Below are 16,680 nucleotides of genomic sequence, written 5' to 3'. Positions count from 1 at the left end.
AAGAGGCCTGACGCAGGATGGTGGTGTTTCCTTCCCTGGCTACCTGGTTTTCTATGAGAACAATTCATTGATTCAACTCTGGAAGGATGGGAACCTACTGGAAAAGACCCCAACATGAACAGGATTCTCAGAAAGCAGGCAGGACCTGGCTTGGATCATCCATCAGCTCAGACAACAGACACTCCAAGGCAGTCCCTCCTCTTGAGCCCTCAGGAATGGTCAACTTCAACCAGCTACCTTAAGTGGAGGGAAAACAAAATCCAGAAAGGTTAAGTGACTTGCCCCAAATGACTCAGCTAACATGCTGTCACCAGTTCCACCTGATCTCAGAATCCACACTCTTTTCACTAGACCAGTGAAGGCACTACTAGTAGCTGCTGGGTCATGGAGAGGGAAACAGGGCCTTCTGGGGTAACAAGGCAAGCCACAGTTACTGCTAGAGCCAACCAAATCTTTATTAGTCTCTGCAGCAGAACAAATGGAGCCCCCATTTACAGGGGAGCCTTAGTAGGCTAGTCTGGCTACCAGGCAGGGATGTTAGCATTTCTATTGGTGATTGGGATAGAAAGGGGGAAGAGACTGGAAGGGGACCAAAGGGGGAGACTGCTGGACCACCTGAGGGCAGGCACAGATGGGGCTTCCTGGGCTGGTGTAAAGGTGGATCAGGCCCCAGAGGAGAACACTGCCATCTCATTCAGAATGAAGGATGAGACAAAGCCTGAGAGGGTGACAGTCACAGCTACAAAGAGAGGGCCGAGCTTCTGGTATGACAGGCATTTCCAGACGGAGGCAGCTTTCTAGGGCTAGAAGTCTCAAATAGAACTCACCTGTTCCCCAACCAGGGGTCCCCAGGTTCAGCTCAATTGTTATCATGGGTACCAGCCAGGAAGCTGGTTGTGGGAAGGATGGGACTTAACTCAGGGATGTTTTGGGTATGGGCATGTGTCAGTATTCACAAAACAGGCAATATATTATAGATGCAATCATGAAACTTCCCTCCAGAGAAGGCTCACATCTCCCCTTTCACCTAGGAAGCTCCTTAGCCTGAAGGCCCACCACGGTCTGATCCCGGCCTCCACCCCAGCCCAAATGAACTCCCATTTAATTTCTTGGACATGCCATGACATTCACGGCTCTGCACACTTGCCAATAACTGTTCTTCCAGCCTACCTGTCTTGCTCTCTGCCCCACCTGTCCTTGTCAAAGGACTGATAACTCTTCAGCTTTGTCAAGTCCTTGTTTACTCCTGTTCTCCCCACCAGGCCTCTAGCTCCCTGAGGAGAGAGCAGAGAGACCGATTCATGTCGTGTCTACAGCGCCTGGGGAACTCGAAGCCAAATGAAGTATTTGCTGTGCCCTGGTGTGTTTAGAGGAACCGTATCCATAAATGTCTATAACAGATTTTGGGGGTGTCTGGCGGTAGATGTGAAGACTTCAAGCGATATTTGTATCTGGGATGACAGCTTCTTCCCATGTGGGGAGTGAGGGTAGGGAGTGGGGGGAATGGTCCAAACCCGAAAGGAGCTAATGGAGAGGATAGGACCAAAGTGGGACAGGGCTTGGATGGTAGAGGATGGGGTCCAGGAGGAAGAGGAGTCTAGCAGTCCAAGCGCAGGGGTCAGTGCTCCGAGTCCCAGGGCTCAGAACCAGCAGGGCGACCACATGAGCGAGCCGAGCGCCGCCCCAGTGGCGGCTCCCGCAAGCATGCCCATGGCCAGAGGGGCGCCGGCACTGTAGCAGGGATCCTCCCGCACTATCACGTGCGTCACGCCGGGGCCTGCAGAGGGAGACAGCCCATGAGGATCAGCGACTTAGGAGGGAGTAGAGTGATCTTCGTACCCTTCCTGCATCACTCCAGCCCAACCCAGTGTAAGGCGCCGAACCCACTCTCCTGCTCCCCAGTCAAAGAACAAATCTAGACGCGGGAAGAGCTCCACCCTACGGCTCCCAGGCCTTGGATCGGCTACGGATGTCCCGGAACCTACAGGTCCGCCACGGCAGGCTAGGGCGGAGCAGCGAGGAAACCCTGAGATCGCTAAGCACAACAAGGAGGCACCTAACGATGGGCGTTCCCAACCGCCAGGCCCCAGAGCGGGGAGGAGGCAGCCGTTCCCGCAGTAGCCACCAGGGGCCGCTACCGGCTCAGGAATGGGTATTGCCAACCGCAGGGCTGAGGAGCCAGCCTAGAAGGGTGAGGTCAGCTCGGGACGAACGCTGGTCCCAGAGCTCTCCCAGTCTCAGGATGGAGAGGGGCTTGCGGAGAGTTCTGCCTGGGAAAATCCGTGCACACTAAAAGGATGCAGTCTGGTCCGGACTAACGGACCGTGGGCTGGGCCTGGCGCTGAATCGGCGCTGGATCGAGGCAAGCCCCGGGGCACGCTGGAGACTTACCTGCGTAGGGCGGTCCGTAGTAGCTGCGGACATACGTGGCCTCGTGTGCATTGGGGGGCACCACCTCATAGTAGTCTTGGTATGGGCTGTAGACACGCACCTGGGGAATCCAGCCACGTCAGGTGCCCAGGAACTCCCTGGCCCGGATTTGGTCCCTTATCCCCACGCCTAGCACAGGCCTCTCTGGGATCCATGGAGCCGCCTCCCCAAGTTTAGAAATGGGCCTCCAGCCACTAGCAAGCTCTTGGAGAAAGGCCCTGCCCTCCCCACAAGGTCCACGGTCCTTGTCCTCTAAAACTTCCGCCCTACATCCAGCTCCCAGTGACGCCCATTCTCCTACTCTGGCCTCCCACCTAGGTCAAAAAATTCTCTATGGCTCCCAACTTCTCCTCATAGATAGTCTAATATTCGCTAGCAGCTCTACAGTGATGCCACTTGGAAAGACCCAGCTCTACTAGTCACAAGGAGGGGAACATGGCCAAGCCCCAGGCCCAGGAAATAAACAGGGGTTGGGGAGGAAGGAAGGGAAAGGAAGGATAGGGATGAGAAGTAACTAAAATACAGTTATGCATCTTTTAAACAACAGGGATACAGTCTGAGAAATGCATCCTTAGGCAATTTTAGTTATGTGAATGTCATAGAGTATACTTACAAACAAACCTAGATGGCACACACCTAGAGTATGTGGTATATCCTATTGCTCCCAGCCTACAAACCTGTTCAGCAGGCTACTGCCCTGAATACTGTAGGCAGTTGTAACACAATGGTAAGTATTTGTTATCTAATTAATCATATATAAACATAGAAAATATAATGCATTGCCCTACGACATTATCATGGCTACAACATCGCTATGTGATAGGAAATTTTCAGCTCCATTATAATCTTATGGAACCACCATCGTATATGTTGTCCATCACTGACCCAAAATTGTTAGGCTGCACTAGGCTGTAACGATTATTGAGCACCTACTATGTACCAGGTCCTGAAGGAAGTGATCACGTGTGTTACACCACTTCTAATCCTTAAGGCAGGTATTAGCTCCACATGACCGTAGGGTGGGGGACTGAGGCTCAGAGAATGGTCAGTGTTCTCTCTGGAATGCATCCCCTGCCCTCCCCTCTCTCCCATTAGATTTCTGCCAACCCTTCAAAGCCTAGCTCAACGGTCACCCACTCGACTCCAGGAAGCTCTCCTGGTCTCAGGAAGAATGATTTTTTTTTTTTTCCCTGAATTCTGTGGATCTTGCTTGTGCCTCTTGTTGCTATCCTTTCTCCTGGCCTTTCTTGCAGCCCAAATGTGAGCTGCTTACAGACAAGGACTCTGATTTGTTTGTGTCACCAGCAGGGCCAAGTGCATACCAGGAACCAAGAACTATGTGCTGAATTAAATGGAAACTCCAAACCCCTAATTTTACCCATGGGGGTGCAGACCTGGAGAGGGGTCAGGATCCCCTTCTCTTCTGGATCTTTCCTCCTAGTCCCCTTCCACCTTGTATCTCTCTCTAACTGGGATTCACACCTGAACAGTCCAGCTCCCCTTAGAAGTCCAGGTGTCTCAAACTCTACTCATCTCAAGATGATTGCAACATTTCTCCATCTGCTAAAACTGTTGCTCTTCCAATAAATCTTTTTTTTTTTTTTGAGACAGAGTTTCATTCTTGTTGTCCAGGCTGGAGTACAATGGCACGGTATCAGCTCACTGCAACCTCCGCCTCCTGGGTTCAAGCGATTCTCCTGCCTCAGCCTCCCAGGTAACTGAGATTACAGGTTCCTGCCACGATGCCTGGCTAATTTTTTTGTATTTTTAGTAGAGACAGGGTTTCACCATGTTGGCCAGGCTGGTCTTGAACTCCTGACCTCAGGTGATCTGCCCGCCTTGGCCTCCCAAAATACCCAGCCCCATAAATGCTTCTCTCAGTACATGCCATCACCATGCACTCAAATGAAGAAAGGCTAGGCACAGCGGCTCATGCCTGTAATCCCAGCACTTTGGGAGGCTGAGGCAGGAGGATTGCTTGAATGCAGGAGTTCAAGACCAGTCTGGGCAACATGGCAAGAACCTGTCTCTACAAAAAATTAGCTGAGTGTGGTGATGCATGCCCGTGGACCCAGCTATTTGGGAAACTGAGGCAGAAGGATCGCTTGAGCCCAGGAGATAGAGGCTGCAGTGAGCAGTGTTTGCACCACTGCACTCCAGCCTGGGCAACAGAGGGAGAAAAAAAAAACAAAGAGAAAGGAAGAAAGAGAGAGAGAAAAAGAAAGAAAGAAAGAAAGAAGGAAAGAAAGGAAAGAAAGCAGGTGTTGCCCTTGTCTTCACACATCCGCTTTCCACACATCAGCCACCAGGTCTCGTGATTTTATCTTCTAAATATGTTCTTCTGTCTATTCTTTTGGCCAATTCCAAGATAATAGGCCACTGGTTTTAGCAATTTGGAAGTTGTGAGTGACCTTGAAAAAACTTTTCAGAGGAGTTGCTGAACAGGAAAAGCCAAGCTATGGAGGGTTGAAGAAAGGCTGAGAGGTGAAGGATGCAATCCCCATGTCATGACATCTTTTTCAAGAAGTTTGGTGGTAAGGGGAAGGTCGCCAAGCACACCTTGTGATTTCAAGTCTCCATGCCATTTTCCTTTGCTAGGGATGCGCTTCTCACCTCATTCAACCTGTCTTTCAGATTCAACTCAAGCATCACTCTCCCTGAACCTCAGGTTCTGTTGGGGTCCCATCTGGACACTCACAGCCCTTGGATGTCCCTGCATCACAGCACCGATCATGCTGTCTTCACGTTGTGTCCCTGTGTCTCTCCCATCAGACTTGGAGAAGCCTGTGAGGGCAGAGACTGGGTCTAATCAGATCTGACTGGAACATGGTAGGTACCCAATAAATGTTTATTGAATTCATTCCAGTGAATCAAATAGACTGGAACTAAGGTTGCCCAACTCTGAGTTCAGTTTCAAGTCAGGGAAAACACATAGTCCCAAGACAATGCAAGAGGCTCAGACAAGCAATGTTGTAGGTCAGTGAACTCTATGGTGCTCCCTCCCCATCAGTGGTCCAATAGGGATTTCTGGTAGGCAGTGCCAGGATCTGGGCTCCGGGCCCAAAAGGGGTTGGAGGGATCTAAGCTCTCAGGTCCAATTTTATTGGTGGGGAAGTTGAGGTCCAGAGCCTCCACCTTGCCCTGCTGCTATACAGTGAGCCAGTGGCCTTGGGAGGCCCTGGAGAAGGTGGAGCACTCCATGTCCCTCTAGGGCACCTGTTTTTACTCTCCACATCTGGGAGGCCCAAAAGTAAACTCCTATAAGTCACCTGGCAACAAGTAGGGACAGCCCAGAGACCTATGGGCAGAACCTGAGGGTTTGAACCTGCCTCTCCCTCTCCAGAGGCCCAGCTACTTTGTGGGTACAACCAGTGTTGACCAATCAGGAGGTCACATGCAAATGACTCCCCTTAGCTGAGCTGTTGTGTTATTAGGTTTACAGTCTGTTAAATCCTAGTTTTTGACATCCCCACTTTAAACAAACTTGTGTCCTAGTTTGGGCATGGAAAATACCTCAGAAGGGTGGGCTGGGAGTCCCAGACCTGCCATTGATGAGTTGAGTGACCCTGATCAAGTTAGGTAACGTCTAGAAGCCACTGAGGATCTAACAGTGCCACATCTATACAACTTGATGGCCCAAGCACTTCTAGGCTTAGTGATTCTGCACATCAGAGTCATCAGGAGACAATTTTTTTTTTTTTTTTTTGAGATGGAGTCTTGCTCTGTTGCCCAGGCTGGAATGCAGTGGGGTGATCTTGGTTCACTGCAACCACCTCTACCTCCTGAGTTCAAGCTATTCTCCTGCCTCAGCCTCCTGAGTATCTGGGATTACAGGTGCCCACCATGTCTTGCTAATTTTTGTACTTTTAGTAGAGATGGGGTTTCACCATGTTGGCTAGGCTGGTCTCAAACTCCTGAACTTGCAATCCGCCCGCCTCAGCCTCCCAAAGTTCTGGGATTATAGGTGTCAGCCACCAGGCCTGGCCAGGAGACAGGTTTAAACTACAGGTTTCCTAGGCCTAGGCCCCATGCCAGATTAAAACATCCAGAGGTAGAACATGAATACTTGTTATCAGTGCTTGTAAGTTCCTAAGCAATCCTGATACATAGCCACACTGAGCACCACTGTGTAAGACGAGCTCAGAGTTGACTATAAGATCACAGGTACTCTCACTCAAGCCCCCTCCTGCCACCCACCCCATGCCAGGCCCTGTGCTGAGCACTGGGGACAGAGAAAAGATTCAGGCCAGATCCTGCCTTCAAGAAACATTCAGGGTGAGGGGAGACAGACCTAGACTAAATTAGTCTATGTAGTAGTATTGCTATAAAAGAAGTTTTTCACTCCTTCCTTCCTTCCTTTGCTCACTCAGTGAACATTCCCTGAGCCCCACTGTGTAAGAAGGGTCAGCATAGACTCCCCATCATTGAGCACTAATTGAGCATGTGCCATTTACCTAGCCTTGTGCCAAGCTCCATAGAGGCAGCGCAATCAGGCCTGGTTCTTGCCTTGGAGGAAGTTCTAGGCCTCACGGAAGACTACACAGACAGGAATAAACCAGCTCTGAAACCAGGCAGAATGAAGAAAGCACTAAGCCTTAGTGCCGCTAGGCTGAGGGAGGGAATGACGATGGCTAGTGGTCTAGGAAGTCCCCACTGAGTAGGTAGCAGGCAGCCTTTGAGGTGGGCTTTACAGGATGAGCGTCAGTTTGTCGGGTGAATGAGGAAACTGAGGTCTTGTCAGTAGAGGGAATAGCATGTGCGAAGGCTGGCAGAGGGAAAAGGCCTGGTGTGGCTGGGGACAGACGGTACAGCAGAGCAGTTGGTTTGTGTCCTGTGGGTGATAGGGAGCCATAGAATGTTTGTCACAGGGAAGGGATGGACTGGGCCTGGTTTTGGAGGCTCATCCTGGTGGCCAGTATGGAGGCAGGGAGGGCCGAGCCAGCACTTACCCAGATCCGCCTCTCAACCTTACAGGGGCTCCACGAGCGGGTCACACACCTGACCTTGGAGCAAACCCGGCGGCTCCTGGGAGGAACGGTGGCTCCAGCTGGGGCCTGCTCAAGCCACAGAAACCCAAGAAGGGGGAGGGAGGGAGGGGGTGTCAGAGGCCCTCTATACCTAAAGAGACTCAGAGCTCTTTCCAGACCCTACCAGAGCCCTCCGCCAGCTGGGCTGTGGCAGGGAGCATCCTCTTTCTCCTCAGCTCATGGTAACCGGGGAGACTCAGAGAAGGCTGATGACTGCCAAAGTTATGCAGAAAAGAAGGACAAGTAGTCTCTTTCCAGAATTAGCCTACCCTCCCTATTTCATCCTGCTGGGACTCCCAGTCTCCAGGGAGGACACGGCGACTGCCATCTGTCCTCTAGCCCACCTGGTCCACTTCACCCCAGCCTCGTCCCTAGCTGTGCTCCCAGGCCCTGTGTTCCCAGTAAAGCTGGTGTTAGGGGCTCCTGGAGCCTCCACCTGGAGTGAGGTATGAACTCCAGCATGTCGGAGAACAAAGGGCAGGTCACTCTCACACAGGCTACAGAGAGAAGCCCATAAACACAGAGGTGAACACACAGAGACAGGCAGACACAGGCACAAACACACCCCGACTCTAGTAAACCCCGGGCCCAGAGGGACGTGTATATGTGGAGTAGTGGGAGGTAGAATAGAGGCCGGGGCAGAGAGAAGGGTCAGCAGAGCCACAGGAGATGGACAGGCAGAGAAGGACGAGGCCGCTTCATAGAGTCACAGAGTGCAGACAGTCGCTCTTGCCTCCTTCCCTCAGCCTCTCTTTGGTGGAACTGACTCGCCCCACCTAAAGAGGCTTTGGAGCTCAGAGCCAGGGTAGCCTGACCTGGGTCCCTCCACCCTGTAGACTACTGCTGCAGCCTCCTTACTCCCAGCTTTCTCCAATTCAGCCACCACTTGGAAACCTGAGTCTGCCCCCCAAAATCTGACCACAGCCCTCCCTGCTGAATGCCCTTTATTGCTCCCTACAGGCCTCAGGGAAAGTCCATTTCTTCCAACTGGACTTTGAGGCCCATCATGAGCTGGCCCCAATGACCTCAGAGGTCATCTCTCCTGTTTCATTCATCTCATGAATTGCTCTCCAGCCAGGCAGACTCTGGGCCCTTAGACGCATGCGTATGTGCACACGCACTTGTGCACACACACACATGCACACATCACTTCTCTGTCTCTGCTCATCCAGTTACTTCTGCAGATAATGCCCTCCTCTCAAAATCTCACTGACCTAGGTTCCATGATAGGCTTTTCCACTGACTTAAGAGTATAAGCTTTGGAAAAGTCAACTCCCCTCTCTGAACCTCGGCTTCCTTATCTGTAAAATGGGACTAATAATACCAACCCTCACCCAGCTGCCCTGTCAGGGTTGTTGGAAGATGAAATGACGTCACTGATGCCAGGGGCTTAGCATGATGCCTGGCGCTCAGCACGTGGATGCCTGAGGAGGTTTCTAAATGCATCCAGGTCTCCCCTGCTACTTCCCAATGGACTTTCTCTATAGGTGAGAGGGGGCTCCATTGTGCCACACAGAGAAAGAGCAAGCACAGATTCTGGGGTCAGGCAGATGGGAGTGAAGGCCAAGCTGGGCTTTGGGCAGCTCTTCAAACCGCCACTTCCATCAGTCACAAGCTCTGTTGACTCCATCTCCTAAATATGTCCTGTACTCATCAGCCTGCTCTGTTGACTCCATCTCCTAAATATGTCCTGTACTCATCAGCCTGTCTTGGCCAGCAAGGCCTTAGTCCAGATCTCCGGTCTGTTGCCCGGACACTGTCTCAGCCTCCTAAGTGGCCTCTGGGTGTCTGCAGTTACCCTCTACAATCCATTCCCTACCTACCAGCCAGACTATCTTTTTTTTTCCTTTTTTCTGTAACAAAATTTCATAAACTGACAGACTACCCTTTTTTTTTTTTTACATGCCCCAACGTTACAACAATTATCTTTTTAAAAATATAAATTGAACCTGATCTGATCATGCCATCCCCCTGTTCAAAAACTTGTCATGGCTCCCTGGTGCTCTTAGCAGAAACCAACATCCTTCATACAGCCCACAAGGCCTGGTCGTGCCAACCCTCCTTCCTTCCTTACCCACTCACTCCCTAAGCACCAGCCACCCCAGCTGTCTTTCTGTTCCTCAACTTGTCAATGTCTTAACCTCTCTCAGAGCCTTTGCACATGCTGATCCCTCTGCCTGGAATGCCGTTCCCTTTACCCCATCCCCACACGTTTCACCCAGTCAATTTCTATTTATCCTTCAGTTCTCGGTTTAAGCCTTGCCTGAACTACCACCTGGATGAAAGGGCCAGACACTGCAAATCTCTGTCAGAGCCGTTATTACTATTGAAATGGAATAATTAATTAGTTGTTCCATGTCTGCCTTCTCACTAGGCTGAGTCCAGGCGGACAGAGCCCATATCTCCTTGATTCACCTCTGATCCCTGGCACTTGGCACAGCACCTGGCCCATACTAGCAGCTCAGTAAATATTTGTTGTGTGGATGAATGAGTTTCAGTCTTATCATCTGCACAGAGAACAATAACCCCAACTTCACAGGACTGTTGTGAGGAGCAGCTGGAATGATACCTGCACCACACCTGGCACATAAATAGTTGCTCGATAAAAGACAGTTCCTTTTCTCCAGCTCATGTGCCACTCCCTCCAGCAAATCTCCGTGGAGACTTCTCTCTCTCCTCTGAGCACCAGTTGGCTCTCCCTTATCCTTTCCCACTTGGGACTCAGACATCAGAGTTTGCACAAACCTATCCACATAAGACTGAGAACTTCTGGCAGGTGGAGACCGAGTCTGAGTCACTCATGATTCCATGGCACATGGAGGTGGTAGGGAGAGGGGGAGAGAACGGGGGACTCACCGGGGTGGAGTTCGCCTCCAGCAGCGCTGTCTTCCATGCTCTGCAAAGCAAATCCCACCGGACCATGAGGAGGGAGTTTGGGGGTAGGTGAATTGGGCCCTCACATTTTAGACTTTCCTCTCCAACCCAGCCTCAAGCCCAAGTCTCTCATGAAAGGACAGATCTCTTGTCTCCCTCAGGAAGACAAAAGTGACCCCTCCCCTGTCCCAGTCACATGGATGGAGCACTAAGTTAGGCTGATTCATTCTTCTCGTCCCCTCTAGAAGTTCCAGTTTCCTCATCTATACAGTGGATGGTTGGGCTTGGGTGGTCTCTCAGGGATGTCAGATTCTGACACTCTTGGGTGGGTGCTCTAGCCGCAGCCCCCCTCCACATCCCAAATCTACAAACAAAACAGTTCCCCAAAGCTCTGACCCCAGAGCCTCAGGAAGGCCCAGCAGACACAGGACAATGGGGCCTTTGTTGGTTGCCATGGCACCTGGCTGGGTTGGACAAGGCGGCTCTGTGCTGTCTGCCTGGAGCTCAGCTTCCCCCACTCCCACACACCCATCTCTTTCACTCTCCTCCAGCGCAAAGGCCATGCACCCCTCAGCCAGAGGGTAGGAAGGGACGGAATGTGAGCGAGCAGATGGTGCCTGAGAAGGACACACCCAGGCTGGCCGCGTGGATATGCATCTGACATTGGGGTGCCCCTGCCTGGGACGCAGCTGACTGCCTTTGTAGGCAGGTCCAGGGCTACCCCTCAGATCAGAGTCCCCCACCAGGGCATCTTCTAAGAAGGGAGCAAGGGTGCCACTAGGCTGCTCTGCTGCTTTGCATCACCCTCAGGTGAGGGCTCACCTCAGAGGCTGCTAAAGACCAGGAACCAGATACCTGAGGCAGGTGTGCACACCTCCCCCTCGGCAATCCTGAGTTCATCGTAGACCACATGAGGAGTTCACTGTGTGCCATGCCAGTCACCATGAGCCCTTCAAATCCACTCCACCCACCTCCAATGAGACACCCTTGCTGACTAGCCTTAGTGCCCTCTTCCTATGGTCAGAGAACCAGAAGGCCCAATGAGAAGGGGGCACATGCTAACTTTCCCTGAGATTCCACCCATCCTCTCCTGGGAGTGACTCACAGGGCATCATCCCTGGTCTCCGCACAGAGGTGTAGGCGGCCGCCTTCCCGTAGATTCACAGTCAGCAGGCCATCTCGGCTCCGGCCCTCTGGGGGCTGCACATCTGGAAGCAGACACACATATATGGGTTTCCACAGGCACAAGCCCCAGGTCCCCCCAGTAAACGAGGAACAGGAATAGGAATTGACTTCTTTGGGCTCTGTTTACTGGCCACTGCCAACCTTCTCTGATCCCATATACTCTCTGAGGGATTCTACTCTACGCTTCCAACCTTTCCATCCTTTCCATGCTGAGGCTTCCCTCAGCACACCTCCCAGTTACCCTGTTAGAACTGTGGCCTGGGCCTTGGTGGAGGAATGTGGAGATTTGCTGTGACTCTGGGCCACTTCGCTTCTCTGGGCCTCCTAATTTCATTTCATCTTCATCCAGTACCGAGCACCTGGAGGGCAGGAACTGTGCCTGGCTCACCTCTGAGACAGCACAGAGGAGAAAGGCACTAAAGGACTGATTTCTTTTTCTTTTTTTTTTTTTTTTTTTGAGACAGGGTCTAGCTCTGTCCCCCAGGCTGTAGTGCAGTGCCATGAACACTCACTGCAACCTCTGCCTCCCAGGCTCAAGCAATCCTCCCACCTGAGCCTCTTAAGTAGCTGGGACTACAGGCACACACTATCACACCCGGCTAATTTTTGTTTGTTTTTGTTTTGCTAGAGACAGGGTTTTGCCATGTTGCCCAGGCTGGTCTTGAACTCTAGACTCAAGTAATCTACATGCCTCGGCCTCTCAAAGTACTGGGATCATAGCTTACTGCAGCCTTGAATTCCTGGGCTCAAGCAATTCTCCTGCCTCGGCCTCCCCACTAGCCATAAGCGACCGCATCTCACCAATTTATTTTTTTTTTTTAGAAACAGGGTCTCGCTATGTCGCCCGGGCTGATCTAGAACTCCTGACCTCAAGTGATCCTCCCGCTTCAGCCACCCAAAGTGCTGAAATTACAGGCATGCGCCACCATACACAGCCAAGGACCTATTTCTTAACTCACACCAAACTGAATTGGAGTTGACAGAGGCTCAGAAGCAATGTCTGTGAAATGCGTCTGAAAGCTGCAAAGAGACTTCCAACGGCAAGTGTTCTCAGAGACAGTGGGAGGCTCTGCCCACAGTCATGGTGCCACAGAGGAAGAGGGTTCTGCTCACCATGGCACTCTTGGCCGATCTTTATGTCACGGACATTGAAGTGGATGAGCACACGGTCCTCCTCGTCCTGCGCTGTCTCATCACGGTAGTATCCCAGGGTCCCGTCCAGCCACAGGGCAAACCAGTTCCGCTTCCAGCGGCGGAGTATGGAGCCTGTACGATATTCCAGATGCACTAGGCAGGCTGATCCCAGAGGCTGCTGGGAATAGAAGCCCCAGACAGACTCCCAAGTCCCCTCAGCCTCAGTCCCTAGTGTTACAACCACCTTTTTCTTATCTATCTACCCCCTGAAATGAGGGCAAGACCTCTTTCTGTCTTGGTCACCTCCTGCCTCCCATTGGGTCTGATGCATAGCAGAAGCTCGATACACGTGCTGAACAGGGAAATGAGTGACTGGGCCCATTACTTGGAAGCTTCTAAGGCCAAGCCTCAGGTCTCTTCAAGGGCAAAGACTTCTCCCTACCTTGAGCCTCCATCTTCTCTCTCTCTCTTTTGAGACAGGGTCTTGCTCTGTCACTCAGGCTGGAGTGCAGGGGCACAGGCATGGCTCACTGCAGCTTCAACCTCCTGGGCTCAAGTGATCCTCCCATCTCAGCCTCCCAAATAGCTGGAACATCAGGCACGCACCACTGCACCTGGCTAATTTTTAATTAGCCAGGTAGGTATTCTCGGAGACAGTGGGTCTCACCATATTGTCTAGGCTGGTATCAAACTCCTGGGCTCAAGCGATCCTCCCAACTCACCCTCCCAAAGTGTTAGGATTACAGGCATGAGCCACTGTGCCCGGCCTCTTATCTCTCGTCTCTGACTTGTGTGATGGTTATTTGTGTAGCATCTGCCTCCTGTACCACTCTGGGGGCTGTGGCTCCCCACACAGGTCCTGGCACCCAGGGAGACCTGGCTCAGTGTTTGCTGAACTAAATGAACTAAGAATGGACAGGGGTATGGGGCATGGGGCTGCTTGTCCCAGGGGTCCCCAGGATAGTTCTTGCTCAGGTCATGACTCTGGTCAGAGGTGGGTCTAGAAGCCCGAGACTGAGCTTCTGACATTTTGCAACTGGAAATCTTAACAGGAAAGGGCAAAGACATAAGAGAGCTTCTTAGGGCTTTGTGGATTCCAAAGCACAAAGACATTTTTCACTTTGTTCTGTGCCTCGTTCTGTGTCCAGCCTGGGGTTGGGGGACTGTGGACACACAGAAGGTCAAACCCAGCCCCACTGGGGTTAGGGGACTGTGGATACACAGAGGGTCAAACCCAGCCCCTGTCCTTGAGGATCTCGAAGACTGGGGCCAGTCTGGGGTCAGGGAGTAGGGAGACCCACAGATGGACAGTTCTGTTCTAAGGAGATCACTGTAAGGCGCCGTGAAAACCAAGGAGGGAGCCTCTAATCCAGCTTGACGCTATTGCAGGGGCAGGGGTGGGGGCCAGAGGAAAAGCCAGAGAAGGCTCCTCAGAGAGGGGCCCATCTGAGATGGGTCGTGATGAACAAATAGAAGTTTAAACCATGTAGTCAGGAATGGCAAGGACCTCCAGGCAGAGGGAAGAGCGTGGACAAACAAGGGAAGGATGAAAAGGTCCTGGCTTCTTGGGAAAAGGGTTCCCCATGGCAAGCCCAGTAAGCCACTTCCCTCACCCTGCCTCAGGACCAGGGGCCCAGGATCACTCACTCTGTCTCCATAGCCAGCCGCCCCTCACCAGGGCCATTTCTTCAAAAGGACTTTCCAGGGCTGAGTCAGGCGGGACCTGTCAGAGGAGCCACGGGAGACACAGGCCTCAGCAGCAGCTCCCTGGAGAGAAGCCCCCAGCCCTGCCGTCCCCGGGGAGCCACCCAGGAAACGTTTGAGGGAGGGTTAGTAAACAAACAAGGGCCAGGCGGCCTCGGCCTCCTCCCCATTCTCTGCTCAGGAAGAGAATGGGAGCACTGTCACTGTGGGGTCAGCAGGGCAGCCGTTGGTGTGGGGTGGGGGTGGGGACCAGGAGCCTGGATTCCAGCCTCAGCTTCGTAACTTTGGCCACATCCCTCCTCCCTGGCCCTCTGTCCTGGTCTCAGTTTCTAGATCTGTAGAAGTGTGCCTGCGAGGCAGGCAGAGGCTGGAGGGAGGAGCTCTTGAAATATTAGAATATGCCTGGCTAGCTCAGTCGGTGGAGCATGAGACTCTTAAAAGTATTAGAAACCTTGGGATTCTGTAATGTGGAAGTGCAGAATATTAGAATCACGGCAATGGATGAGGGAAAGGCTCCCTCCCATTTGGACCCCACTAGAGCTGTTTACAAAGTGCTTAACAGAGCAGTTCAACAGCAGCTGTGATGGACCGAGCACTCTGTCCGGGTACCCCCTCTCAGTGCTTTCATCCATTATCTCATTTAAGCCACCCTGCAGTCCTTATTATTCCTATTTCAGAGATGGGGAAACGGGGGCCGGAAAGGTCCAGTCAGTTGCACGGGGCCACTTGATTAGTAAGCAGTGGAACCCAGACTCACACCCAACAATCCTGGCTTCAAACCGTTATGTCAGCAGGAGCTTTGAGAACTTCCGATACCAGGCCACACTCCATAACAATTAAATCAGAATGTCCGAGGGCAGGAGGCAAGCCCTGGTACTCTTCAAAGATCCTCAGATGATTCCAATGTACAGCTGAGTTTGGACGTCACCACACATACTACTCCCTCACCTTGTCCCCACTCTAACCCTGTTAGGAAGGGAATCTTTACTCCTGTTTTACAGATGGACAAACTGAGGGTCGGCAAATGACTCATCCATGTATGTGATGTAGCTTGCGCTGGAATCCAGGTAGGTGCCCTCTGTTCCTGAGAGCGACTCACTTACCAGCGGGTGCCTCCGCCCCTCCCCCACCTGCTCACACCTGTTGCTGCGTAACAAGGGCTGGCACACCTGGGCTGGAAGGCCCAGGCTTGTCTGTTCCTCTTGCCGCTCCCTCCCCTCTCCACGGTCTTGACACAGATCAAACAAGAAGGCCAGGTGCAGACTCCTTTTCCAGCCCCTCCCCTTGATGCACCCACCTTGTCTACACCTGTTGCCGATGTTGCTGCCAAAGCGGCCGCTACTCGATGCTGCTGCCACCCAACCCGCTGCGCCTGCGCTTTGTGTGCCCGGGAAAGCCTGGGGCATTTCTCTCCTCCGGCAGCGCCTGAGAGCCCAGATGCCCCCGGGCCCCGCCCTCCGGACCTGCCCACCCCAGGGAGGGGGAGTGACGTGAAGAGATGCTGACCCGAGGCGTGCTGGGACTTGTAGTCTACCCCTCTAGAGCTGGGCAGAAGCAGCCCCGCCTGCAATTTTACTTTTCTATTAAGACATTTGTTCACTCATTTATCATGAAATACTTTTTCTTAAGAATCAGTGAACTCAGTTCCTAGAAAAAAAGAAAAAGTAAAGCTGCAAGGAGAAGCCAGGCTCCTAGTTTTGCAGGGTTTTTTTGATGCTTCCCCTTTCCATTCCCAGCTTCCAGTCTAGTGAGGGAGATTACATGGAAACACACAAGTGGAGCACAGGGTGTGATTTAACAATGGAAAAGATGAGCCTGACTTTTCCCAAGGGGTTCAGAAAGGCTTCCCAGAGGAGGCTGAAACGGGCCTTGGAGGATGAGGGGCAGTTTCCTAGGGCAACCTGAAAGGTCCCCTATGAATACTGTCAGGATGTTGAAGAGTGCCCAGCATTTTCGTGTGTCTAGAACATAAAGCGCAGGGGTGGGGAGGGCATGGGGAGTGGCAGGCGATAGAGCTGCAGGGTTTGCAAAGAAATACCACAGAGGCCTTGCACGACAGGCGGAGAGCTTGGATGTTATGACGCAGTGACTGGAGCTGGGGGTGGGAGTTTCAAGATGAGGAGTGAGGTGTGTGATTACGGGGTCGGAAAGGCCCCTCTAGGGCACAGTAAAGAATGGATTGGAGGGGGCCCACCTGGAGAAGGAATACTTTCTGTATCTATCACCTCGGACTGTGATCATTTCCTTTGATAGCTCAGCCCCGCAAACCCTCACCTACCAGCAGCCACAGGATGTCATTCAGAGACCAGAGGCTGTCAGGGCCTAA

At 52.3% G+C, this 16,680-nt stretch overlaps 1 protein-coding gene across 2 annotated transcripts; it reads right to left on the bottom strand.

Annotated features, from left to right (window-relative positions):
- Positions 1 to 437: 437 nt before the first annotated feature.
- On the bottom strand, positions 438 to 15,790 carry PLEKHB1 (pleckstrin homology domain containing B1). 2 transcript variants are annotated; one of them, XM_032166908.2, is made up of 7 exons: positions 15,652 to 15,790; positions 14,298 to 14,373; positions 12,630 to 12,782; positions 11,437 to 11,539; positions 10,314 to 10,353; positions 2,392 to 2,491; positions 438 to 1,777 (listed from the first exon to the last, which is right to left on the bottom strand). In XM_032166908.2, the coding sequence occupies exons 2-7, from the start codon at positions 14,332 to 14,334 to the stop codon at positions 1,641 to 1,643; spliced, it is 570 nt and encodes a 189-aa protein (XP_032022799.1). In that variant the 5' UTR covers positions 14,335 to 14,373; positions 15,652 to 15,790; the 3' UTR covers positions 438 to 1,640. The 2 variants fall into 2 exon arrangements, with proteins under 2 accessions (XP_032022799.1, XP_058302482.1); XM_058446499.1 differs by lacking the exon at positions 15,652 to 15,790 and adding an exon at positions 15,303 to 15,325.
- Positions 15,791 to 16,680: the final 890 nt, after the last annotated feature.

Source organism: Hylobates moloch, unplaced genomic scaffold, assembly GCF_009828535.3.
Source record: "Hylobates moloch isolate HMO894 unplaced genomic scaffold, HMol_V3 SCAFFOLD_11, whole genome shotgun sequence".
NCBI lineage: Eukaryota > Metazoa > Chordata > Mammalia > Primates > Hylobatidae > Hylobates > Hylobates moloch.
Note: the sequence above shows the minus strand (reverse complement) of the source record. Positions and strands in the feature narration are given on the sequence as shown.

What these genes read in the sequence shown, in the direction of transcription:
- PLEKHB1 (XM_032166908.2), bottom strand. Translation starts at nt 14,334, where the DNA reads ATGGCCCTGGTGAGGGGCGGCTGGCTATGGAGACAGA. An exon ending in CGGCTGGCTATGGAGACAGA is followed by an intron (nt 12,783 to 14,297) that starts GTGAGTGATCCT and finishes AATATCGTACAG; the next exon opens with GCTCCATACTCCGCCGCTGG. An exon ending in TGGAGGCGAACTCCACCCCG is followed by an intron (nt 2,492 to 10,313) that starts GTGAGTCCCCCG and finishes TGGATTCCCCAG; the next exon opens with GTGCGTGTCTACAGCCCATA.